Source organism: Wasmannia auropunctata, unplaced genomic scaffold (genome assembly GCF_000956235.1).
Source record: "Wasmannia auropunctata unplaced genomic scaffold, wasmannia.A_1.0 LD336005.1, whole genome shotgun sequence".
Classification (NCBI taxonomy): Eukaryota; Metazoa; Arthropoda; class Insecta; order Hymenoptera; family Formicidae; genus Wasmannia; species Wasmannia auropunctata.
This window is the reverse complement of record NW_012026885.1, coordinates 131,402-157,335: the sequence shown is the minus strand read 5'-3', so window position 1 is coordinate 157,335 and position 25,934 is coordinate 131,402. Positions and strand designations below refer to the sequence as shown.

The following is a 25,934-nucleotide window of genomic DNA, read 5'->3' as shown; positions in this document are numbered from 1 at the left end:
GACGATGTACAGAGAGAAAGAATTCACCGGTGTAGGGGTGAAAAGGGGAGGCAATGACGTATGCTTACCTCTCTCTCTCTCTCCCCCCCCTTTTCGCTTATGTCATAACGAGATTATTATTATACACAGCTAAAGCTGTAGTAAGCACTAAGCAACATGTAAGATGTAGAAATAACCACTCGTATAACCGACATAAGCTAACATAATCCTGTGCGAGTGCTCATTTGTAAATTTTAATAGGCTTAAAATACAGCTCGGCAAAGCCAGTTATGTATAAAATTTGCATAACGGCTACGATGAGGAAGAGGGAAGGGAGAAAGGGACCTTGTTTGCGCGAAATCTCGATAAACATATATAGAGATTATTGTAAACAATATCGCGTTCAATAGTTCATTCGGGAGTTGTACGCTACACTGTACGGATACGCGCGTATTCAAAATTGACTAACGTAAAAGTGCGATTTGCGCGATCAATTCCAGTCGCGCGCGCACGCGCGGTAATCATTTTTAATCTCAAATGTTAATCACCGTCTCCTCCCAGAGAGGGAAAATCGCGCGAGCGATTTCTCCGGGTCGCGCATACGTATCTGTTCGAACGACGCGACGTTCCTCGGCTCGTAATGAAATGAAACTTTCATGCGCGGGAGAGCGTCCAAGATAGACTCTCGCGCGCTGCCGGAGAAATCCGCAGTGGGACGGTCGTTTTGATAGAGCAATTTCAACTTTCTCGACGAACTGTTAGCGAAACGACGGATTGGCGCGCGAGCGCGAGAGAGGAAATGCGAGACATGTTCTCGTAACTGGAAAGTGCGACGACTCGATACTGCTCTATAATCATCAGCGGATCGTAATCATCCCACGTTCTATGCTTTACGATATTCCATCGCACAAATAAAGTCTCCTGTGCGTGCAGTGGAGGACCGATCGCGTAAACGTATGCAAATGGTTTTGTGGCTCTGTTTTTCCGGTGTGTCCAAAAATTATACCTTTGTTTTTGAACTTTTTTTATCGAGATAGGTATAGTATTCCTATATGCACGCGCGAAATGTCTCTCTGCCAACAAGATTCGTGTGACGGAGCGTTAAATTTCTCGGATAATCGAGTCGACGATGAAGAATTATGACCGACCGTATGGACTGACAGACTACGTGCTATGCGCTTGATAAATGCCAAGGTCGCGCTGAAGCTACTCCCCGGACGATTCACAAGTCGGCCGCTACCGACGCTTCCTCCCCCGTAATTGCATAGTTTATCACAAAGACTTTCTCTGCCGGTGTTTCCATCAAAGGCGGGTAACCATCCACCTGAAAACCTCAATACAAACGCCTCTGTAAATCCCACCGACCTATCCCTATCCCTCTCCCTCTCTCTCTCACTCTCTCTCTTTTGTCTCTTCATATCTCTCTTCATCTTTTCGGCGACTCGTGAAAGCTCGTGCCGTGGGGGCGATCGGGGAATCGAGTGGTGAACAAAAGGGAGGGGCCCCTTGCTCGCTCGAACGATTCTTTTTCGGCTGGTGCCCCCGATAATCGTCGGCCCGGCTGCGAAAATATCAAATGCAAATGGCTCGCTCACGGACGCAGACCCGCCAGTGTTTCTCGTTCTTTCTCTCTCCTTCAAATCGGTGACGTAGCCATAAATCGAATTTCTCCCTAACAAGAAGACTGAAGGAGATGTCATAAATATTCATTTGACGCCGCGACGGCGAACGACGCCAACGTTTCAGACGGCAGAGACGCGCGCGTGCAGAATCACGGTGTCTGCAGTATGCATGGAACGACATCAGCATGATGCCTCTCCTCCCCTCCCTACGCGAGGATTACTAAACCGTTCATGGGGCGAGTACGGTGAATGATGTATCGTCGTTGTATTTGGGGCATGAAAATGGCAACGCTACCTGCAGCGGCGGTGCAGACAGGAACTCGCAAGTGGTGCTTGTTTATTTTTGCTTCTTATCGGCTCACCCGAAGTTTACTTTAAGTTAAGAAACACGAAGTCAAACGTATGCGAACTCAGTCGTATAACTCAGTCTTAAGAATTTAGATATGCCGAATGATATCTCATTGGTTGGAATTCCGTAACAACCGTAACGCAATCTAGATGACAACATAGATGACATCATAAAAGATGCAATCACTTAAAATAAGGATTTATTGCAGATAATAGTTTCTCGCGATTTATGAGAGAAGAGAGAACTTCGGTTTCACATACCGATAAATATAATTATTGATTAAATTTAACAGATCAATTGTCATGCTAGGATTTTCCTTCGTCTTCAAACTTTTGGCCATCTGTATCGTTATATGTGTGATCGGCGATTTCCGAAGTTAATATATAACGCGCCGAGACAAAGCTTTCATATAGAACGCACGCGAATGCATTTCATGGTCGTATGCTCGTGCATAAGCGCGTTGCTCACATTGTCAGACATTGATACGTCATCGTATGGCGCTACATTGTAATTCTGCTCGACATGTATTGGTATCGTAACTAATAGTCTACAAGACAAAGAACACGTAACTACAGAAGTTCGCGCTAACACTTTCCAGCTCGTACGTCGATTTTTATATAAAAAAAGTATATCAATATGTAAAGATTATTATGCAACTCTAATATACGATATGAATGTTAAACATTAAATATTAATCTTGAAAATTGTTACAATTAAGCTGACAAAGATGGTCACTAATAGGACCGCAAAAGTGAATAAAAAAAGGTGGGAGATCGAAATTAAATGCAGATAAAAGCCTCTCGTGCTGAATTTAACTTCGCAAAATAATGCTGAAGGTCTTCATTGCATTCCACGGTTTTGTCGAGCTGGAAAGCTTTAATTAAATATTTCGCAGTATTACTTACCGTAAAACCGATACCCACGGTGGCCGCGAAGTTTCCCGGCTGGAATCTTCCGGTATCGAACTGGACCAATAACGAAGTCTTGCCGACCCCGCTATCGCCGAGAAGGATTGTCTGCAAACACACGCGAACGAATGCTGGATTACGAAAACTTTAACAATTGGATGGAAACGTTCTATTTGTTGCAAAGAGAAAAAAAGACGAATGCAATTTATATCTCGATCACGAAACTTTAAGTTTATTTTCCAATTAATATATATCTTTCCGTACACATATTCTCCATTTTTCGCAGACCGTCGTATGAATATTTCTCTCTCTCTCTCTCTCTCTCTCTCTCTCTCTCTCTCTCTTCAAAAGTTTATTTTCCAATTAAAGTCCTTCCGCGCGCAGATTCACGCATTCGTTTTTCGTGGAGAGTCATGAATATTTCCACAATTGCATTTTGCATTTTGGCGTAGGTGGGAACAAGCAGGAATACAAAAAACGCGCTCGCAATTACGAGAAACTACTAGTTTTCTAGCTCTGATCAAGTCACAGTGTGTCTCACCAAGCGCAATCACGATTCTATTTTGAGATTGTTTTGTCCATTGGATACGGCATCAACGAAACAAGGGAGAAGTAGAGAGAGAAAGGGAAAGAGAAACAACGCGATGATAGTGCATCGAATGCGACTGCAGTCGCAATAAACTACGGCAGTTCGCGCAATCAGTAGCAATGTCGAAGTCGATTGCGACGATAAGCGATCGGGCGTATAGCGACGCACCGCGAGTCCATCTTCCACCCAATATCAATTGGCTTCGAAATCGAGAGACGCTTGTTTAAAATCGGATCGATGCCGCGGACTATCAACATTGTTCTCGATCGCGAGCCAAACGGCGATCTGTTCAAACGAGCACACCACTCGATATCGTACTCGAACGTGAACATAATTAAATTAAAAATATAATACATGAGTCTCTCCCATAATTTTATTAGCATCAAGTTTTACGATGAAATTTAATGTAGACCTTATCTACTTTATCCTATCTCGTATAAAAACAGAGATAAGAAAAATTCTGTCTCTTCTGTTTTTTATTCCTTCTTTACCCGCGATTTATATACAATGTGTGAGTGTATCCCGGCTAAAATATATCGGAAAGCGTTACCTACACGTTGCAAAGCGAGAAATATAACAGCTTCGTGGCAGATAATATATAACGGAAAGAAAGAAACTTGTAGAAATGATCTCTCCCCACTTATCGTACTGTACCAGGGCCCACCATCGTCGTCAGACAATGGCGGTTCTGGCAGGAGATTGATACGCGCGCTTCGAGTGCTTCGCGCGGCCGCCCGCGCGCGCGCGAGAGTATCATCGCTAACGGCGGGACAAAGAACAAGGGTTGCAATAACGCAGGTACGACTGGCTGTGCCGTACGACGCACCGACGGGTCTGGCAGGTGCGCCTCCATTGTCCCAGCGGTGAAGCCGATGGAGGCGCAGGATCCGTCGTCCCCTACCTCGTAAAACGTCAGCGCGCGGGCAATAAGTGGTTAAATAACACAAATGCTCTTGACACCCCTGCGCATCGTTCGCTGTTTTACTGCCGGTAAAAGAGAGAGAAAGAGATGGAGAGAAAGAGAGAAAAATGTCCGCGCGTACGCCAGATATTGAAATATAAATGTACTTTTTATGGACACGCGGCCAGGAGTATCATTTTGCACCTGACATTCGCGTGTCGCGCCGCGTGATTCCCTCGGATTTGTACATATGACCCGCCCGCGTCCAAAATTTAGAGAACCATTATTATTGATAGTATTCGCGTCACGCCCGGGGATAAATTCTCTCGGAGTAACCGAATAAATATACAAAGTACCGCAATGTTAATGTAAATCATAACGCTCACCTGGTCTAGCCTGGAGATTATAAAATTGCTGGCACCGCAAAAGAGTCGCGTGTGTAAAAGAGTATAAGATTAAATTCGATAACTAATAACCGCGACTGTTTTACAAAAGCGAGAAACAAAGGTTGTAACACGATCTTGCCGTTCGACTTCCTATTGCACCGCGGGAAAACTTTTTTCAATTTTCGTCTTATCGGAAACTACGTCAAAGAAACGGAAGTTATCGCGAAAAGTTACGATTGGCATTCGCGACAAGGATGCGAATCGTGTGCAGTCACGCGCGAATGAAAAATGCGTGAGGAATGGCGAATAAGAGAGATGCGAGGAGCCACCAAAAATTCCGCGAACGGGGATAGTTCGATTCGAGCTGACTCCTCAGAATCTCCGCTTTCCGCACGGGACATTCCCGGACCGTCGAGAAGATCCTAAACTGTGGATTTATAATCCTCCGGGCGCCTCGAGGCGGCGCGGCGTTCCCTTCGCGACAGAATTTCCATTGAAAGATTCGCGGTACCCTCAGGGGGTGGTCGTGACGAGTGTCGGCGAATGTGTCGGCCTCAGGGGCGGAGAAACTTAATTCACTGCCCTCCCTATCTCGTCTCTCCGTCTCTCTCGCTCCCTCCTGCGTGATCCCCCTCCTCCCTTCTCTCTCTCTCTCTCTCTCTCTCTCTCCCCCACCCTCCCCCCTTCATTCTCTCTTCTCTCTGTTGTAATCTACCTCTGTGTTCTCCCCATTTTCTCCACCCTCGATGGAACCCCGTTGTGTCTTTGTAAACAGTTGTGCCGTCGCCGCGCGTTTTCAATTAATTGCCGGTAATCGCGGTGGGTGAGCGAACGGTTAAAAGCTCACTGCGAACCCGAGAGGATTTCGTTGTACGACAATTGCGTTGCGTGAAAACGCTTTTTAGAATCTGCTACACCGTGAATTGGATGGCTGAAAGATTATTTTTCTTCTTAAACAAAGATGCAATATACTGTAAACACGGCATCAAGTTAGGATTCGTTAAAAAATGCAATATTTTTCTCTTTAAAGATTGCTACAACAAGCATTTATTCTGATATCAATTAACACATCGAAAAATGGACGTTATCAATTATTAAAAAATCAAAGAGTTTATTAAAGATTACGTGATTAATTTTGTCTATTCTTTCTTCTAAAATTTAGTTCACCAACAAATTTTTATTTTCAATTATCAATTATGCAAAAACTCTCAGCGTTCTCATATCGAAAGAATTAATTAAGAATCACAATTGAAGAATGCCTAAAAATAACATCTGATAATTTTGGTAACATTCCATTATAGCGCGTCGATGCTGTGTAAATTTTTATGCAAAAAAACCAAGTGAATTTTAGCCCTTTGCATGAAGGTATACGAGATCAAACAGACTTCGTCTGTCTTTATCGATGACGGAGAATTTATCGACGATCATAAAGTCCGGCCGTTCACTTCTTGCAACGAACGCGTTTCTCGCGTTCCACCGTGTGGAACACTATCGATTAACGATCTCATGCAATCAGTCGTGATCATTGTTTTTTCGCATCTCATCAATCTATGGCGATTTATGGCCATGCTTTTCGAAGTACGTAAATATATATATATATAATTATCTTTCTCGCGTTCAAGCGTTAAGTAGAATGAAAATGTATTTGTATCGTACTATCAGAAGTCGAAAATAACTAAATCAAAAGTTTTTTTTATTTAAATCAAAGAAGATTTACTGTCTCTTTCCATAGTCTTACATGTGACATAATTATTTATGTTACAGTATAGAAATTGAATTACCACGTCATGTCGCAATTCACGGAAGATTATATAAATTGAAGAACGTAATATACAGTTGGAAAATGTATGTAATTAATGTTATACATTTCATGTGTCCTAAACAGTACCAACCAAACTTTTATATTAACTTAGTACAAGATAAACACATTAAAAAGTAAAACAAATATATTATATTTAAAAATTAAGACAAAAAAGAATCACACTTTGACATAATTTGGAAGCAAATTGTGTGACACAAATGTTTTTTTTTTACTGCGTACAATTAAAGTCGTAAGTTACAAGTCGTAATTGACGTAATCGTCGGCCAATACGTTTTAAATCTGTAAGATATCTCACCTTCCGTTGAGAGAACGTTGCTGTCAATTATTAATAATACCTACGAGCCCTTCTTAGTCCAGTGTATCTCGGAACGGCTCGTAACCGCGACGGAAGTGTAAAACTGGGTACGCGATCGGTTACGGAGCTGTGTCATAAAAGTGCGATCATAAAACCGACGTACCATGAAGACAAGCCGTAAAGATTTACGGACGAGATGTTCGGGATTCGCAGGCCGTCGCGATCGCCGATATTACTCGGATCTCGCCGTACGAGTCCGTCCTGCACGGTTTTCGATGAAGTGCAGGAGGAACGTCCTGCGACCCCCTCGAAACGAGCGCATTTTGTCACAAGCGCGTACGCGCGCTTCGTATCGTATTATTCGCTCAAGTAGAAGTACAATTTCTTTTTCACGGAATGTGAAAGGACGCGGGACATGCTTTTGTAGAGCCATTGCCGTAAAAAAGATATAATTATATTGCGAATATGTCTTTGTGGTTATAAATTCTATGAGAAAGAAAATTCTCTTCTACCATTATAAAAAAAGGACCGCTATAAAAAAAAAACATAATTACACGGTGAGTGTCTTCGTGGATAGTGAATGAGAAGGACTTTCATTCTTTCAGAAACGACAGTTCCTCAGAGAATCCCAGCGGTCGAAAAGGAGTCGCTCGTTAACAAGCGAACTCCATAATACGGCGCCGCGTATCGCATACGGGTCGCGTTGCGATTTGCATGAGGCGTTCGCGCGCGCGTTTTAACGCGTGCACGTGCGATCGCGATGCGTGCGCGTGCGTGTGCGTGTATACATGTGCAGCGTGCGTCGCGGTACGGCAGTCGCGTTCGAGAACGCATGAGATATCGCGTTACGCGCGCATTTAACGGCGACGCACTCGGAGCTTGTAAAAAAAAAAAGAGAAAGAAAAAAACAAACGTGCGTGACGCGACGCGGCGAAAGAGGCGTCATGTACGCAGTGGTGCTCGATAAGCACCGGCTCGTTGGAAGACCGTGCGGGATGTTAAAATGGGCAAATAAACGTGGAAAGAGAAAGAAGACGTCCCACGCGTATTTCAGCGCGTGACAGTATTTTCCGGGAAAATTCACGTGTCGTTTCGCGCAAGCTGTGCAAGCACGACGTCCTCTTCATCCGATAAATGGATCGGAGGGACTTGGCGACGGATAAAGATCTGTTGGGCGAGACAGCCGTTGCATGCGTTCGCGCGACGACCGGAAACCCTGCCGCGAAGGAAATGCTCGACGACGGAAATTTAAAGACGCGCGAGAAGGAACAAAGGGCGACAGAACGCGGAATGCGGGAATTCCAGTTGGAGAATGATTTTATGTTTCGCATTCGCGGTTGTGCGAAATCCGCCATGAAGGAAAACACGGGGGAACAGCAGAACATATAGATTCAGAAGAATATTCGATACAGTGTTTACACGGGAGGCAGAATATTCACGAGAAAATCCAAAAGATCTACATAGAGAAAGGGATATCCTTCCACATATGAAAGTTTAGAGAATTATGAAAAAAATGTAATAGTCCTTATTTGAAAAATTTATTATATCAAAAAATATCGATGAAATAAATAACGAAAATGTCTTAAAATTTTATTGTCAGCAAAATATTTTTTTCGAAGCTAAATAACGTCATTCATACACCGTATAGTATTACCATAGTTTTTCTATTATCATGGTATTTCCATGCGCGATCCTAAAGGCTCTTGAACACTCGGATCGTTCACATTTTCATATCCAGCGGCTTTGAGACGCAGCAGTGCCACGCATAATGCCGCTTTTCGTGTTGTCGCGACATCCAATGGCGCGACAAGGTCGTGTACATTCGTATGCTAATCGTCGACGAGGCAGAAGAAGAGAAACGCGCGGACGAAACAGAGGAGACGACGACGACGACGATTCGCGCGGCGATATAACCGATAAACGCGAGCGTGGGTCGCGCAAGGTGTGTGCGATTCGTGTTTTACCTTGAGCATCAATGCGCCACGTAGCAATGCAGATCAATCCTTCTGATAATCGATGTAAGCGTTAATGTCGCGTGCACCGGCATGCAAATGTAAAATGAATGTATTTAAACGTATTCCTTATTTGAATTCGAAAGCCGAATAATAATAATTTTTAAATAGATCGGATCGAGTGTAAATCTTAGTATAGCAGCTAAGTGAATCCGCACTATTAAAATCGCAAAGTCGTGAACTTTTCTATTTCTAGATTGCAAAACGTCGGCTGCGTTTTGCTTTCAAGATATTTAAACGTGGCACGTATGTTCCACGTATTAAGAGAATTTTTCGAATTTTACGATTCTCGTAAATAAAAAAAAACATTTTCCAATAATAATTTTTTATTTATGAGAATCGTAAAACTCGAAAAATTCTGCTTTATGATTTCTAAATCCGATAGATTAACCCCATCCCCCTGTACGGAGGAAAAGCGGAGCAGTCATCGATATACGCACGTGAAAATGTGATCGATCACGTGGCGTTCGCTGTCAAAGCGATTTCGCGCGCGGTTACCCGGTGCAAGCTCGGTGCTGGTGCTCGGTTACTGGGTATTAAAAGCCCCAACGGTATTTTGCGATCACACGAATACGAGCTGCGTGATCGTGGATCGGTTTCAGAGTACGCCGCAATGAATCGAGCCATTCGCGGCGAGTGCACGTGCATGCGCTCGCAACGGCGACAACGCGACGCGACGCGACGGGAGGTAATAGGCACGCATCGCTGCACGTACGCACATGTACATTGCACATACATACGCGTCCATCATAATCCGCGTTTCAGTTTTCGCGACATCATTTGTCACTCGTAAAAACGAGAGGACGCTAATTCTCGCGCTGCAAAATTCCCTCCTTTCCCCGAAACACAATTTTATTTATTTTTTGTTTTTACACAATTCCGAGAAACCTTTGAGTACCCTCTCGTTTACACATGCAAAACGAAAGATTGAGATTCGATACGTCGAATGTCGAGTGTCAAGAATACCGTTACAAAAATAATTTTCATGTGAACCGTGCACTGTCGCGCACACTTCTATACATGCCGTATGTTTCGTCATAGAATTTCTCTTGTTGTTACATAGATGTAATATTTTATCTTTACAATTTGCACTCTGCAATCTTTATTTTAGAATATGAAATCTCTTATAATATCCTAAAATCTTTTCTCAAATAATAAACGCTTCTGGTGCAACAAACAAATTTTATTTTACAGTTTGTAAGAACCGCGTATTCTTATTTTAAACATTTTAATACACTTAAATTCTTGCATCCTTTTTTAAATAAAAATTACTTCTGACCACTATAAAATTCTTAATCCCAACGAACTCTTTATTTGCTGATTCTTATCCAGCTATTGTATTCTCTTTAAGATAAAACTCTTTTGTCTTGAGTGCATTTAATCGCTAAAGTTTTAAGAAAAATTCTGTCCTTGAAAACGAAAATCGTTGCTCGCAGCAACGTTCGTTCAGCTTCGTTCAGCATACGAACAATGTTTGCGTTATAAGTTCTGCCAACTCGCTGTAGTAAAGTGTAGTAAAGTAAGAAGACAATTTCTCGTTTTATTTTACCCCTTCAAATTACGTAGCGCCTCGCATGTAACAGTACCAGGTGCCGGCGACGCAAGTTCCTCTTCCTCCTTCGTCGTCGAGAAATCTTACGAGTAGACAACGCCGTGCGCGATAAAAATAACTCGCGCCGCACCGAGTCGCGGTCGTCGAGCGCTTGTTTAATAGAGGCTCGCTGTTCCTCGGATGCAACAGCTGCGGGTGGTTAGATTATTACCGAACGGGATTGAATCAGCCAAGCACAAAATGAACTCGAGTCCGTGCGATCGAGAGTACCGCGCCACGCGGTTCCTTGCAAATGGGACAAACTCGGCGCCATTAAAAGGAGAAAGAGAGAGAGAGAGAGAAAGGGAAACGATTTACAAAGTTTGAAATTACATTAAACATTCACGCGCTATTAAAGAACCAATTTGTCCTCTCTTTAAACGAGGTGAGATCACAAATGGGAAAAATATTTTTATTTCCTACGAATTGTGACGAGAGGGAGAAATGGAAATTCGTGATTTCTTTATTCGTTCGAAACCAAAGGGAATATCTGTTGTAAAAATGTACTGTTATGATTAAAATTACATTCACTTATAAGAACAAGCGAAGATGTTTATCACTTCTTGCTTGGCATACGTAATTCTAGATCAAATAATTTATCAATTATCGAGCTTTTCGGCTCGACAAACTCGATCCGCTTAAAAATTCACTCAATATTTTATCATAAAGATGTAACAATCGAAGGATTACTGTTTTCCAAGAAAGCTCACTCTTGCAAATCTACTTACTGCCGCTTGTTCTTTTTAATTTTTTAATAATTAATCTTTCAAATGCATAAGTAAAGTTCGAAAGACTTTGCGGGATTTATTTTTGTATAATATTCTTCTAATATCTTCGACGAAATGTTTTTCTCTCTAGATAATTGTTAGATAAATTTTAAGGCTATCGGCAGCATTTCAATTAAAAATTATCAAAGTCATTCTTCTATTATCCGAGCTTTTTTTCAAAATTCATTCGATAGTTGTACATCAAAGAATTAATTCTAAAAATAATTGCATGAACAAATGTAAGCAGCAGAAAACGATAATGAATTACAAGCAAATATTTTCACGACCTAATTTGCTGCCTTTGAAAACGAACCCTATCATGTTTGATCAATTCGTTTACTGTTTAAGCAAGTTTCACTGCTCACATTTCTTTTCAGCCGAGAATTCATCCATTATTCCCTGACAAGGAGTACCATCGATCAACATCTTGGGGAAGAAACGTAAAATTTTCCGATGAACATTCCAAGAATTCCAAGTGCGAATCAAATGGCATCTACAGGTAAATATCATTATTTCGTCTTATCGACGAGGTTATCGCCCCTAAATTATTATAATCGCGGCTGCGCATCTACAAGCGTGAGTCCTCTTATCGAGAAATCCGTCGCGCTGTTTCCAGGGACGCTACAATGTACGATCGTCACGAGATCTAACGAACAAACGCGGTCCCATATACGTGGAAAGATCGCGCATCTCCCTCGCGGCGACCGTAAAACCGCGAAGGATGTCGCGATTTCTCGCGGTGGATGCGGTCGCTCTTCGACGTATAGCTTCATTCTTCTCATTCTGTCAAAGTTTTTATCGTATGTCTCACTCTCGAACTATTAACGTATTATTAACAGCGTCAATAAAAAAATATCATAGCTGCGTTCTTGGATAAAGATTCTTTTGAAAATTTTTCGCTCGAGACTAACATGCAAAAGACTAGACTGTCTTAGAAAAATAAAAATTAATTTCATATTTCGATTGAGTTTGAGTAAAATTCAAGACTCGTGCGATTTCGACTTTCAGAAAGCAGATTGTTGCGCAGACCTCTGGATTGAAAAGATCACGATTTTGCAGTTACTCGTCATCGACACCGTCGATGCATGCGTGAGCCGAGGGTAAAACCGGAAATCGGCTGACGAGATAGTTCACCCCGCGAACGGAATGCCACGATGTCTACGTGCACATGCCGTTGGTCTCGTCGCGCTTCGTCCTCCCGCCGTCTTTCTGCATTACCACACGGCCGCTAACTCAATTGGTATGCGACTGCGCGAGCCCGCCAGATGCACAACCGCCGTTGAGGTCAGTGTGCGGTGCGTTGTCTAGCCGAGTTTCAACCGAGCGTGCGTGCTGTATCGTGAAAAAAAGAGAACCAAAAAAAAAACTGCGCGCGAGTCTTACAAAATCAATCTCGACCCCGCCGACGAGACCAGAAGTCCGCATTTTCGCACGTCGCGAAAAAATGTCGCGAATATATATTATACATACATGCGAAATTTTCGCTATGGCTCTGTCAGATTTATTATTTAGAACGGTGCGGAAGAATCGAATTGAACACGCGGGGTATAACTGAGGCCGTTGAACGCAGAACAAGATGAACGTGGGTGAGGAAAAAAGGGGGAAAGGCTACGCGGAGTACTCACTTCCCTTAATTCGATATTTATCTTCCCCCTCCCGGGGAGAATTCTGCAAAAATCAAGCTGGTTGCTGCGCCGGGGTCTTCAATTATCCTTTATAGGCGGTACGAAGTGAGTACTGACGAGGTGCCCGGACGGCCGAAGAAAGTGCAAGGCAAGAACCGGCTCGAGAGATGGTAGACCCCCTACCGGTTTTACTTGGTCCCCCTGTGTAGTAGCTTATTCAAGCCCGCCGCCGTCCCCCCTCCCTCCCCCTCCATCCCTCTCTGGCCCCCCTCTCTCCCGCCGCTCTTCCGTCTCGCGTTGAGTAGTCACGAGAGAGAGAACCCTCTCCTTAATTGCAGCGGGACGACCGGAAAAAAATGCTCGATGGCTTCTGAGTTCTACTTTATTGCGCGCTGAATCGCGCATACGGCTCGGAACATAAAATTAAATGTCACGCGCGGAAAAGTGCAACGGGGGCCCCGATCGCGTCCTATATTTAGCGCCTGTCGCGCGAAGCGTTATCTCGCTCCCGGCTGATCTGAGCTGAAACCGATCGGGAATTCAGCTCCGATAGATCTTAGCGTCTTATGTGTTTTGTCCGTTCGCGAATATTCGTCGCGCATTATGTGACACATCACACGGAAAGAACGATTTTGTTGAAAGGTCTAAAAATTTTGCTAAATATAGATCTGAAAATAATTTTTTGTCGAATCATCAAAATAATTTGGTGAAATATTAAAACTAATAAGCATTGCTACAAAAGGTTTTGATATTCTAGCAATCATTTTAACTTTCGCATAAAATTATTTGGATTATTGAACAAAAATTATTTTCAGATATGAATTCAGCAAAATTGTTCTTTCCGTGCACGTATAACAATTATCAATTATCAATAAAAATTATCAAGGATGAGTCAAATTCGTTCTGTCAGCATCTTGGACTAACTTTATAATAATACCAAAAATAACATTGCTGTTATAATATATTACACATTTAACATTTTGTCTCTTTCTTTATTACGTCGTATATTGATAATGTCTGCAGTCGCGCAGTTATCGCGCTCCATTCAACTTCGCGCACTTGCATTCGTTGCATTCGTTGTTTATATATGAAAATTAAATAAAAGAAAAGATTTTTAAGTATATCCGAACCTTGTAGTTAAAGAAGAGTAAAAATGAGTGTAGAAATGTACATAATCAGGAAAGACGATTTTGTCCATAGAAGGTCAGACTTAAGACGAAGCTTAGGGACGCCTACGGGTGTTATCTAACGCGCGTAAATTTATCCGTGAATCGCGTTCCACCGGATGCGAATGAAGACGACGAAGGGGCAGATAAGAAGGCGGCGAAGACAGAGGAATCTTACGAGCTGGAAGCTCGCGACGCGCTCGCACGCTCGCGAACGAGGCAAGGAGAAGGACGTGACGATACGAAGAAAAAGACGGAAGAGAGACGGGAGAGAAAGAGAAAGAGAAGCCGCGGAGGAGCGAGGGAACGAAGACGCGAAATGAAGGACGGGGGGGAGGGAGGGAATCGTCTCGGGGGCCGTACCACAGCTACCACGGGACCTCTGGCATTCCCGATCATTATTCCACGGGTTTGCTGAGGGAGAGGAGGCTGGCTTGTCCTTGGCACGGAAGGCAAGGTTAATCCCATTGCATCTCGGAAGCGTGGTGATCTACCGATCGAGGACGAGTCAGTTTGGCGGACGCGTGCACATTTCGCTGCCGAATTGCGCTTTTTTATTCGATATCAGCTCCGGATGTATGATTTATTTTATTATGAGAGAAATGAGACTCTCTTCCTAAAGGGTGCTTTCCATTTAGTGACAATTTAGTGACACACGCCGACACAAGTATCGTTTTGTTTTTGTTACTCACTAAATGCTAAGAAGGACAGAATGACATTTGTGTCGACTTGTGTCACTAATTAAATGGAAAGCACCCCCAAAGAGACGAGGAGTTCATTTCTTAATGTGTTATTTATAGGTGAAAGTAATTCCTTTCGGATTAATTTTCAGAAGAGTGTATCCTAAAGGGAATCCTCTTTCAGAATTCATGCTAATAAGCGACGTACCTTGTGCGCGAAATTATCTTCTCTCTGCTGGTCCTTCTTCAAAGCGCTTCTTACGCTGTCGAAGTCGCTCGTTGTCTTAAAAGTTGTGCTGTAGTTGTTACTGAGCACCTCGGCAGGTGGCTTATAATCGCGGTATCCAGTAGGTGAGGGTGTCTTTTCAAGGGGTCGTTCCACGGTTGCGGGCGTGAGGCCTCCGGAGACGACATTCGTGACATTCGTGGTGGAAGAGCGATCGTCGTCCATTTCGAATACGTCGTCGCTCATACTATCCTCAGTCATAAACTGCGAATCATAATTAACGCAAAAGCGCCTTTGAACATCTCTATAAATATATATGTCCAATGTTATTGACCAACATAATGTTAAAAGTTACTTATTTTTAATAAATTATTATTCTAAAAAATACGATTTAATTCACAAAAGAATCGTTATTATTAATGTCCAAAATTAATTAATGTAGATAACTTGAAGAAATAAGAATAATATTTAGCTGCTCAAATTCCAATATCTAGGTAGATAATTCTCGCGAGAATCCAAACGAGCGATGGAGAAAATCCTGCAGCTTCGCTACACAATTTACCATGACAAACCCTTTGATCGTTTTCGAATGTCGTATCGGTCGCGAAGAAATCGCTCGTGGTATCTCTTATACCCGCAGTAACTTTCCGCGAAACGAGTGCCGCTTGTCGCATTATCGAAGCCTACCGGAGAAAACCAGTTCGGCGGATGCTCTCCGTAAATGCCATCGCCGCGCAGCGAATGCTGAAATAACTGTCCTTCGATCGACCGACATCTCCATCTCCGAGGAACGTGCCGTAACGCCACGGCCTTGCGTAGTACTTAAAGCCAATTAGTAACTAGTCCCCGACGGCTCCGATGTAGTGGCTAGATCACCGTATGGTCGCGCGCGATCATAAAATGACACGAGGAGATGGGCATGTACCTGGATCTTTATGGAGTCGCGAATGCGCGACGATTAATTCGCGTACGTGTATAGCGTCGTGGAGTCAATTGCAGAAGAAGATTGTCACTCGAGGACTCTCTTTTAACTCAAGTGCAAGTGTTTGACGTATCCGAAGCGTGACAACGCGAAAGACTCGTCACGTAAACGTGCCCGTGACGTCTCCGGCACGACGACGTCGTGACGTCGGCGGCGTCGCCTCTTGAAATTGAAAGGCTCGCGTGGAATCGATAAATTTACATGGCGGAAAGCGACTGGCATACATGATTTATGGCATTGCTCCCTGCGAAGAGAGGCACCGGAGAAGTCCGATATAATCTCCCTCCCGGGTAGCCAGCTCCCCGCTGAATATTTTAACGGATACGCTCCATGAAAGGTTACTTTAGCGACGTCTGGCTACTTCGATTCCTCACGTCGCGCGCCTTAATGGCCTTTATCGATAGCACGTACAAATGATAGCGTAGCGGTGGATTACTATTATCGTCGTTACATTAGCTTTTCGTATCTTGATTATTGACATTACGAATTTAATATCTCGGAACTTTTATTGTGGAACGATATAAAAGAGATATAAAATTGTATATAAAAGCAGTATATATTTTTTGTTATTCCGTATGTTCTGTATTTTATTCTATACATCACATAAATTTTGTATACATATGTGTATGTATATTTATGTGTATAATTATATTTGTGTTTATTATATGTATTTATTGTATATGTATGTGTAATTATATAGTGTTTATTATATGTATATAATTATTTATATACATATATATATATATAATTTTCCACCTCTTTTTCTCTCTCTTTTCTTTTGCTTTCGATGTATAAAATAATATAGGTTTTGTAGAGCTGTGTATTAATCTCAAAATTTGAATTAATTTACACCACAGTTTTATTATACATATTTATACCACGTAACAGTATGATGAGACAAAGTGACAGAAATGCCATAATAATGAATACGCGCATTGTCCCGAAGTCACTTTCCTTCCAAACTAGTTGCCCTCCATTTCACTTTACCCCAATGATAGACCGCCCCGCATTAATCCCACCTCTGAGAATATCACATGGCGCGCGACCTTGATGTGAAATTCAAATATTAACAAGTAAATTTGAGAACACCTTCTATGGTCGAGGCTGGATCTAATTGGTCTAATAATATTTCTATATGAATTTTAAATCCATTATTCAGCTATTTAAACTACGCGCCGAATTAATGTACTTACAATGCAATCATTAACTCAAGCTAGAATAATGATATTGACAATTGATCTTCAATTTTAATAATCTGATGCGAATAAGCATCTTGAAACAACTGCGAAGAAATATTATTACAAGATTTGATCGTATAAAATGCGCTCTCAAATTTATTTGTAATATTCACCTATACACGGTCTAACTACAATTATTATTGTTTATATGTCAAATAAATTTGCTTTCGTTGTGTATATAATAGGCTGACATATGAAACATATATACTTATAAATTATCAATAGTATTAGAATAGACGCGTTTGGACGCATATAGATGTTGGCACAGCAATTTTTGGAAAAGCGGTTCTGTTAATGGATAGCCGAGATACGAAATATATAATCTGTGTCTCAGTGTGTATAAAAAAGCAAGAATCGGCGAAGTAAAAAATAGAAGAAAAAAATGAAAATTACAACTTTAGAAGTGCACTATTCGAGCCAAATGCTTGATCGAACACGATCGATGGTGACCTGCGTACGGTGACTACTGAACTCTTGGGATACTTGTTGCACCGGTTCTGCACGCTCATTACTCAACTGACGGTTACCCATATAGCGGTGATAAAGTCGGCAGCGATAATTGGGTTGCGAAAGCACCGTCGCGATACCACGACACCTCGCGTGGCCGATCGATTCTCCCAAGAATAAACCCACAGTTACTCGCCGATGTATCAAACGTTTTAAGAATTTCATAAGTTTTTAAAATCGAATTTATCAAAGGGTCAGATGATTAAAATTTAAAATTCATGATTAATATAAAGGCGCTATAAGAGCCACGCAAGGTATTCCTGCTATAATTCTTGGATTTATTTTTCAATTATAACAAACGATTCCAACATTGGAGCATCTTCAATGTAGTAGATACACTCTTAATCATGTATCGCCTAGTACCTCCAAATTTTTTTGAACATGGAAATGACATTTCGAGTTACACACTAAAAGGAGGTGTTTTTCGTATATTAGCACGAGGTACGGAATATATACGAAATAATAATAAATTTGGCGATACAATTGGAGGTACTGCTCTTCTGCTACTTCTACATTCTGGAGGTACTGCATCGCGATATTTTTCTTTTGGAGGTACAAGGCTCCGAGTTCGTACCTCGTGTATAAAACACGAAGTACAAAATTTTGCGTATGTACCTCGTGTACATAATACGAGGTACAAAATATTGCGTATGTACCTCGTATTTATTAAATACGAGGTACTTAGCGGTAAAAACGTACCGCCAGTGTTTGGCAAGTCCTTGATCAAATGACAAGACAATTGATTAAAGAGAGATTTCGTATACCTCCAATTTTTGGCGGTACATATCTAAGGGATATACTTATGTCCCTCGTAATTACATATAAGGGTTTATATTTCAACGTGTACCTTCAATTTTTGACGATACATGATTTTAAGAGTGTACATTTTAATTCACGATCGTCGAAATGTAATGATGCAAGGTATAACAACCGCGTTTATTCAAATATACATTATTTACGGATTAGCAAGATCCTCACATGTTGTCAAATTATAACGTTTAATCCTCACATGTCAAATTATTATGTTAATGTAATTGTTCAATGTCCAAAGTAAAATGTATAAAGATATTATCTATACAACCAATGCTTCATAAAAATGTTCGGAAAGTATACTGTAAAATACTGTAAAAAATCATATGAAATCGTATGACTGAAATGAAACTAGTTAAGAAAAAATTCAAAAATCATACCTGCTATTATTAATATGGAGAGAATCGATGTTGCACGGTTGGAAAGATCGGTTAAAATGAATACAAAAATGATAGCATCGAAACTCAAGGAGATTGAAAGGATACAAGAGAAGGGGAAGGAAACTGTGTGTGATAGGAGGCGATATGACGGCATTAGGTGGGAGATTATAAGTCAAGGATGGGGAAAAATACTTCAGAAAGCAATTCCGTGTTGCTTTACTTGTTTAAATCCTTTTTTTTCTTGTGAACTATCTCAGAAATCAATCTCTTGTTATAACTTAGTTCATTATTTAAAATTTTTACGTTATTCCAGTTGAAATAACTTGTTACAAGACGATGATTCGATATAACTGTAAGTCTCTTTTTTTTATATTTGAGATATATTCACGGACTCTAGTTTTAAGTTACCGTTTCGTTTGTCCAGCATGTGGTCTCCAAAAATTATTGCACGAATATCTTGCGTGACTCTCATAATTCCTTCATAAATTTTTGATACGACAAGAAAACAAGAAAGAACACACAATGTCAAAGTAAATCTTTACAATCTGCTATTATAAAGAAATTCAAATAAAATATTCGTAAAATATATAATGGACTTTTAATAAATTTCTTATAACGTATGGAACACTTGATCAGTTACGCACGTCACTGTACATTAAAAGTGTACTTACATTAAGAGTCGCCGAAGCGGGAACAGTAACCATGGGTGGACCATCACCATCACCAGCACCACCTCTCATCGTGCTCTTCTAAATAAGAATATCCCTCATTGGATAACTGAAAAATAACATTATTCGTTAGTATGGTCTATTTAATCAATATATAAAAATAAACTATATATTATATAAAAAATTTTAATGTAATTAAAAATTAAACTGCGTAAATTAAAAAATATATTCTCCGCCCCTTCCCCGATGTTTTGAAAAGATATATATAAAATTGCATAATTATTACTGCAATAAATATTTCAATCATTTTCATTATAACATGTTAAAGAGAGATCTTTATCTCTCAATCTCTCCCTTTATAACTCTCTCTTGACACGGGAAGTTTATACAAAGGCGTTATCACACAGTTCTAGACGACCAACTCTAGTTCGAGGGTAAATTTGCTCGAAGGGTGCGAGTTTGCTTCGCGCTGTCGAGATCAAAGTTCGACAGAAGATATATATATACCGCGACGGAGTCATCGCGTCAATTCCGGTCGAGGAAAATCGAGGAACTGTATACTCCGCGGAGTTCTTCACCCTGCCTGAACTAGATGAGCGGTTCTCCACTCAGTTATCCATTCGATTTCAACCCTCCTTCGACTCACAGTCACGCAAACATGCGCGCATTTCCACGCAACATCACAATAAGCGTGAGATCATCTTTCTATCTCTCATTCTATCGACACTCCATCGGTGCGTGCGTCCCTCTTTCGGGAGCATAGAGCTTCTCTCCTCTCGCTTCTCTTCTCTCTTTTTCTATCTCCCTCCCATCATCAGCACATTTTACAGCCTAACGCGCTCTTCCTCCGCACGTCCTACCATCCCGCTCTCTCCCGCCCTTCGACACGTGTGCTTTCTCATCGTCCTTTTCTCCCCAGCCATCCTCGCCGCCTTCAACATGCAATCACGCACGCATCATCCTCGCACACTACTCACACGTGTATACGCCGCCACATAAAACGTCCCGCGTGACATTCTATCCCTCTCAGGTGCACACACTTAGCCTAACCACATTCGAGTGTCGTTCGTCACACGCCCGACAACAGGACCCACTCTCCTCCATTCTTTCTCACTCGCTCTCGCAGCCGCAGCATCTTCACGCTCCGTTTCATCGTTTGTCTCCCGCTCTCTCTCTTTCTCTCTCGCTTTCTCTCTCTCTCTCTCACTCACGTCACGACGAGATTCTTCGTCCTCTTTGTCACGCGCACGATCAGAGGAGACCGGCGCGCCGTTCATCTCTGTCACACGCTCTCTCTATCTCTCGACGTGGCCCACCCACCGCAATAAGTTCCACCCGCCCACGTTACCTTTCACGCACTTCTCGCCGGCCGATCATCCGTTGCGGATTGGGAAGCAGGCGATTCGCTTATCTCGCCGGACGATCTTTCGGCGGCCGACCGATCGGTCGACTATCCGGCCGAGAAAGGGAGACAAAGGGGCATTTTTATTTCCTCTGCCACGGCCAATCAGGTATATTGCTGTTACGATATCTAGCAGTAATTATGCACGCATAATTATAAACTCGCAGATTAGACATCTCGAAACTGAGAGCGCCAGATTCCAAACTCACAGTCAATCTTTTGGAAAACAATTTTTTTTCAATCCTCAACTTCGAATAATATAAATTTTTCTTAAACTATATAACTTTCTATTCATTTCAGCTTGAATTAAGCAATATTGCTCGAATCGCTGTAATAAGATAACAAAACCGACTCGACAAATGAGAAGCAGTTATCAAAGTAAAAAGCGACTTTTCTAGTAGAATGCTTCGTTGATTTTCTAGGGAAATTATTTATCCTTGAAGTCGATACTCAGTATACGCTTTCTCGGTCTCTTGGTTTCTTCTCCGATTTTCATGGCCAGTCGAGCGAAACTTATGGTCGGAAACATTACTAGAATCAGTACGCTTGACGAACAAAGAACGTCATTATTTCAATCAATAAAGTTATTAGCGCTTTATGAAGATGTTCGCACGGATTTTATTTAATTGGATCATTGGTTAAATATTCGTTGCTCAATCAAATATAGTAATTGATAAAAAGAGGAATGAAAAATGCTTCAGATTTTTTAACAATTTTAATAAATATGATTCACCAATAAGTGCAATATTTCTATTATTCACTCTATGTTCTAAAAAAATACTTCATTTTTAATTGCGTAGCCGGAAATTTCATGTAAGTTTACAGTATACGCAAAAAGTAAGCCAGCGACATTGCTGCTATGAGGCCTATCAGAGATTACAATGTGACACGATGCGAACAAAGATAGATTTCACGCAAAGACAATTACATAAGACAAGTCTATTTATTTTTAAAAAAGAAAAGCCTATTAGACTATTTCACAATGTAACTAAATCTATATAATTCATAACTGTATATTTTTTATATCGGCCAATAGAAATCATCGATCTCGATATTCTGTAATTATAGAATAATTACAGGTCTCATCCCACATATGCCTCAATTTTATGAGGTTTATTAGAAATGTATATTAATATATGAGGCCGTGAGAGATCGAACCCAGGACCGCCGATTACAATTCAACGTGCTCGCACACAGGCATTCGTTACTCCATACAGAAGAACCTACTAAACTGTTCAACAATAACAAACAAGAATATACGCCAGAGCTACGAATCTAGACAAGGCTCTAGAGCCTGACCTTTTTTGTTTACTCTCCATCTCGCTTTATCGAGGCGACAGAAAGGTAGCAGAACTTAAGCTCGCGAGCCACGTTTGGACAGGCCTAATGTAACTAATCTACAATCATAACTGTATAACTGATGATACATTCTTATTGAAATAGGTATATTTATTGAAATTTTATGCAAAAAAAATATGCTGAATGATTCAGGAAAGTCTCAGAAATTCTTGAAAATACCGCGTTTAATTCGTATAAGTGCACCGTAGTCCTTTAAATGTAATCAATGCCGGAAAAATCAATATTATAAAAAAAATAGAAAATCTTTTAAACATCCTAGATTTGCTTAGCTTCCAAAATAGTTTTTAACGCATAATTTTTTCGATATTTTTATAAATTGACAAAATAATTTCCAGCGGATCTCGTTTATTTCCTCATTCGATTCCCGCGTTGGCGGAGACGCGCTCGAATACAATGAGACCGAACACTTCGGCTTCGTGGAATCGCGCCGGCCGGCGATGCCGTATCTCGCGCTACGAAATCACGTCGAGAATTTGATTGCACGACGCTCGGGCTGGCCTTAATGAGAGCGAGCCTCCGATCGAGTAAAGGCCATCGGGGTCCGTCGGATCGTTCGGGTCCTCGCGGCACGACCGCGCGCGCACCGTAAAAGCGCTCTCTCTATATTTAGCCACGGGGCTTCGTGTACATTCCCTACCTACATCGCCGCCCTCTCGTTTGTTTTACGAGTTCCGCACCACGCTTTCATTACGTTTACACGCGCCGCAAAATTGTCGCGCGACGCAAATTACCTAGGCCAGTCTATCGATCGAACGCGTTAAACGATTACGCAACGGCCGCGCTTGTCCAAATATATCCTCGTGCACGGGGGATTATCCCTTTCCTCCCCGATGCACCGCGGTCGGGGCACCGCGGTGCCGCAAAGTCATGACGTCTTGCGATATTGATTTATCCGGCGTGTACACGATCCGCCACGTGTGCGCGTCGCGCAGGTTATCGCGATCGGGTACGAAATTAACGACGACGCGTAACATCTCTGGGAAACGAGAGAGATCGCATCGAGTCCTCCTATTGTTGTCGTCATTTCGTAGTCACGTCTATGACCTCGCGCGGCATCGATCGCTGCACCCGCGGATCGGTGCTTTCCAATCTGCATCTATATGCGACGCGACCGTGGATCGCGGCTGTTAACCGTATGATTCTGCCGGTGTAATAAATTATTTCACGTTCCTGCATCTGCGGCAGTCTAGTTACCCGGCCCGTAGGGAGATTTCCCTACGATCGATCGCGACCGATTTACGACCGCGATCGAAGCGAAGCAAGGAAGTAATCGTAATCGCTATGAAGCGCGAAGGTTACTTTCTTATACTTGCTCTTGCATCTCAAAGAGGCTGTTGAAACACCTCAGAGAGAGCGGCATTATCATATTAATGCATTTCACCTCATTCAATTGATCATTGCATTTATTTTATTTAATTAATTGTTGTTTATTTAATTAATTTTATTCCTGTAAATTTTTGTTTATTCCGACAAGAGAAAGAAAGCCACGTCGTAACGAACGGAAACTCGGTCAAACGCCTGAACTGGAGTTATGAATGCTCGACTACTTGTTACACTTTTCGCCGCACATGCGCGTTGTCGGAAACGACCACAATTACAGAATATAACGTGTGTACTTTTACGTTTTGTTTGCCCTCTTTTGTTCTATTCCTGGACGATATAATGAATAATTTCACACGTCACAATTAAAAAAGTATTAAAAATTACGGGACGAAGGGATAAGAATTATATAACTGATATCTGCATTTTAAAATATTAAATCATAAAACGTTAAATATTGTAAATCAAGCTCGCTCAGCCTTCGTTATTTTCGCGTTGCTGCAAGATGTGCCGAGCACAGGCGATAACTTTGAAACGGCGTTTCGATATTGATTAAGTGCCATTACGAAAGTCCTATGTCCGTCCCTACGTGCGTGCGTAATTCCATCGACATCGCGGACGCCAAGGTCGCGTATTAGCATTACGTACTTCTATTTCCAGTATTACGTGCGTGCACACGATGACGGCGTTACACGAGGCACAAACAGGCGTAGATTAAATCTCGCCTGAACCAACTCGCTATCGCGCGGAATGCATCTTCGCCGGATATTTCTGTCCGGGAAATTACCCCCCGAAGTTGCTATCGGATACCATCAAGCCCTGGTGCGCTGGTTCTTACACACGCCTGACGAAATCGATCACGGAGAGATATACTCTCATTTATGGATTATAAGCTCACTCGTGCGCGACGTAACCTATCGTTCGGGATAATCGCTCGCGACATCCGGAATTATTTCTCGTCGGCGAGAAGAAGAAGCGAGCGTGTAAGATCGTCGAAAGAGCGCGACAGCTGCTTATCGCAAGTTTTGAAAGGGCGACGCGCCAAGAAGTTCACTTTAAATGAAGGAAGAAACGCCACGGATGACATCACACGCTTCAGCTACCCCGATAATTAGCTTAAGTGACCCTACCTTCGGTGTATCGCGTCCCTTGCACTGCAGCGGGCGCGCGCTGTCGGAATTTCACTGCGGCAACGCGCACGCACCTCCCAATCGGAAATCGCACGTTGTGACACACCTATACGAGGAGCCTCCGCTCCTGCTCTCGCGGCAAAAGGCGTACGCTCGCCGCTACCTTCGTCGCGCCGCGCCGCGTCGTTTCACCGATAACGCGACTCTCCGCTCTGACCGATAGCGCGACGGTGACGTAACGACGGAGAGACTCACCTTCCACTAGCGTGCGGTAGGACGACCCACTTTTTCCCATGAACGGGCCGACGAACGGTAGGCGAAACACACGGGAGCCTCCAGACTCCCTCGCGCGCTCCCTTATCGATCTCGCCGAGTATTTACGTCGTGCCGCTGCCCTCGGCCGAATAAATCACGTCCCCGAGAGGACCCGGAGTGGTTGGACAACGCCAGTGCACGTCGGTGTCACGTCGGCGCGGTGGTACGCGACACGCAGCGGGACAAGGGTGGTCTCCTCCTGCACCCTTTAAAGACTTACGGGACAAGCCTCGTCACGACGGTGTTCGTCGTCGTCGTCGTCGTCGTCGTCGTCACGTGACAACACACAGGCGGACTGACCGACGCACACTCCGCGGCAGTCACGGTCGTCGCGCAGCTGCTTGACGGCCGGTAACACAATGGGGCGAGGTGGAGCGCGACGATTGTGTGTACGGATCGCACACGCGACGGCGACGCAAGTTTTCGCGAGACGGGAGAGATGTATCTCTACGGGGTGCAAGGAGCATGAAAGACGATGGATGCGCGCGCGCGCGCAACCCCGATACGTGAGCACGTGTGTATGTGTGTGTGTATGTATGTGAGGCGAGAACGAGGGCGCACGCAAGCGCAGCCCGCAGCGTCACCGTCATCGTCGTCGTGGCTTTGTGGTCGTTGTTGTCGACTCGTTACCTCGACTCGATATCGCGCACGTTTTCTTTCTTTCTCTCTCTTTCTCTCTCTCTCTCTCTCTCTCTATTTCACTTCGTCTCTAGCACGCGCGCGCGCGCGCGTCCGCCGTTACGTCACCGCGTACATGTTGCGTCACCGAGTGCGTGCGCGCACGTGGTCGACGCGTACGTTCGATATAGACATATGTGACGATTCTACGTGATCCAACCTCATACACGGAGTACGATAAATCGGTGGTGAGAAATGAAAATGGAAATATTGAATCGGAAGCATTC

The 25,934-nt window shown here is 42.7% G+C and overlaps 1 protein-coding gene across 1 annotated transcript in view; it reads right to left on the bottom strand.

Annotated features, from left to right (window-relative positions):
- LOC105453093 (ras-related protein Rab-37) overlaps positions 1 to 25,669 on the bottom strand; it is a 75,115-nt gene extending 49,446 nt beyond the window's left edge. The window contains exons 1-4 of the mRNA XM_011694796.1: positions 24,715 to 25,669; positions 19,507 to 19,612; positions 14,901 to 15,182; positions 2,856 to 2,966 (exon numbers count right to left, since the gene is read on the bottom strand). Of these exons, the coding sequence (XP_011693098.1) occupies positions 2,856 to 2,966; positions 14,901 to 15,182; positions 19,507 to 19,575 (462 nt within the window). The 5' untranslated portion in view covers positions 19,576 to 19,612; positions 24,715 to 25,669. The remainder of the gene's footprint in view (positions 1 to 2,855; positions 2,967 to 14,900; positions 15,183 to 19,506; positions 19,613 to 24,714) is intronic.
- Between the last annotated feature and the right edge of the window lie 265 nt (positions 25,670 to 25,934).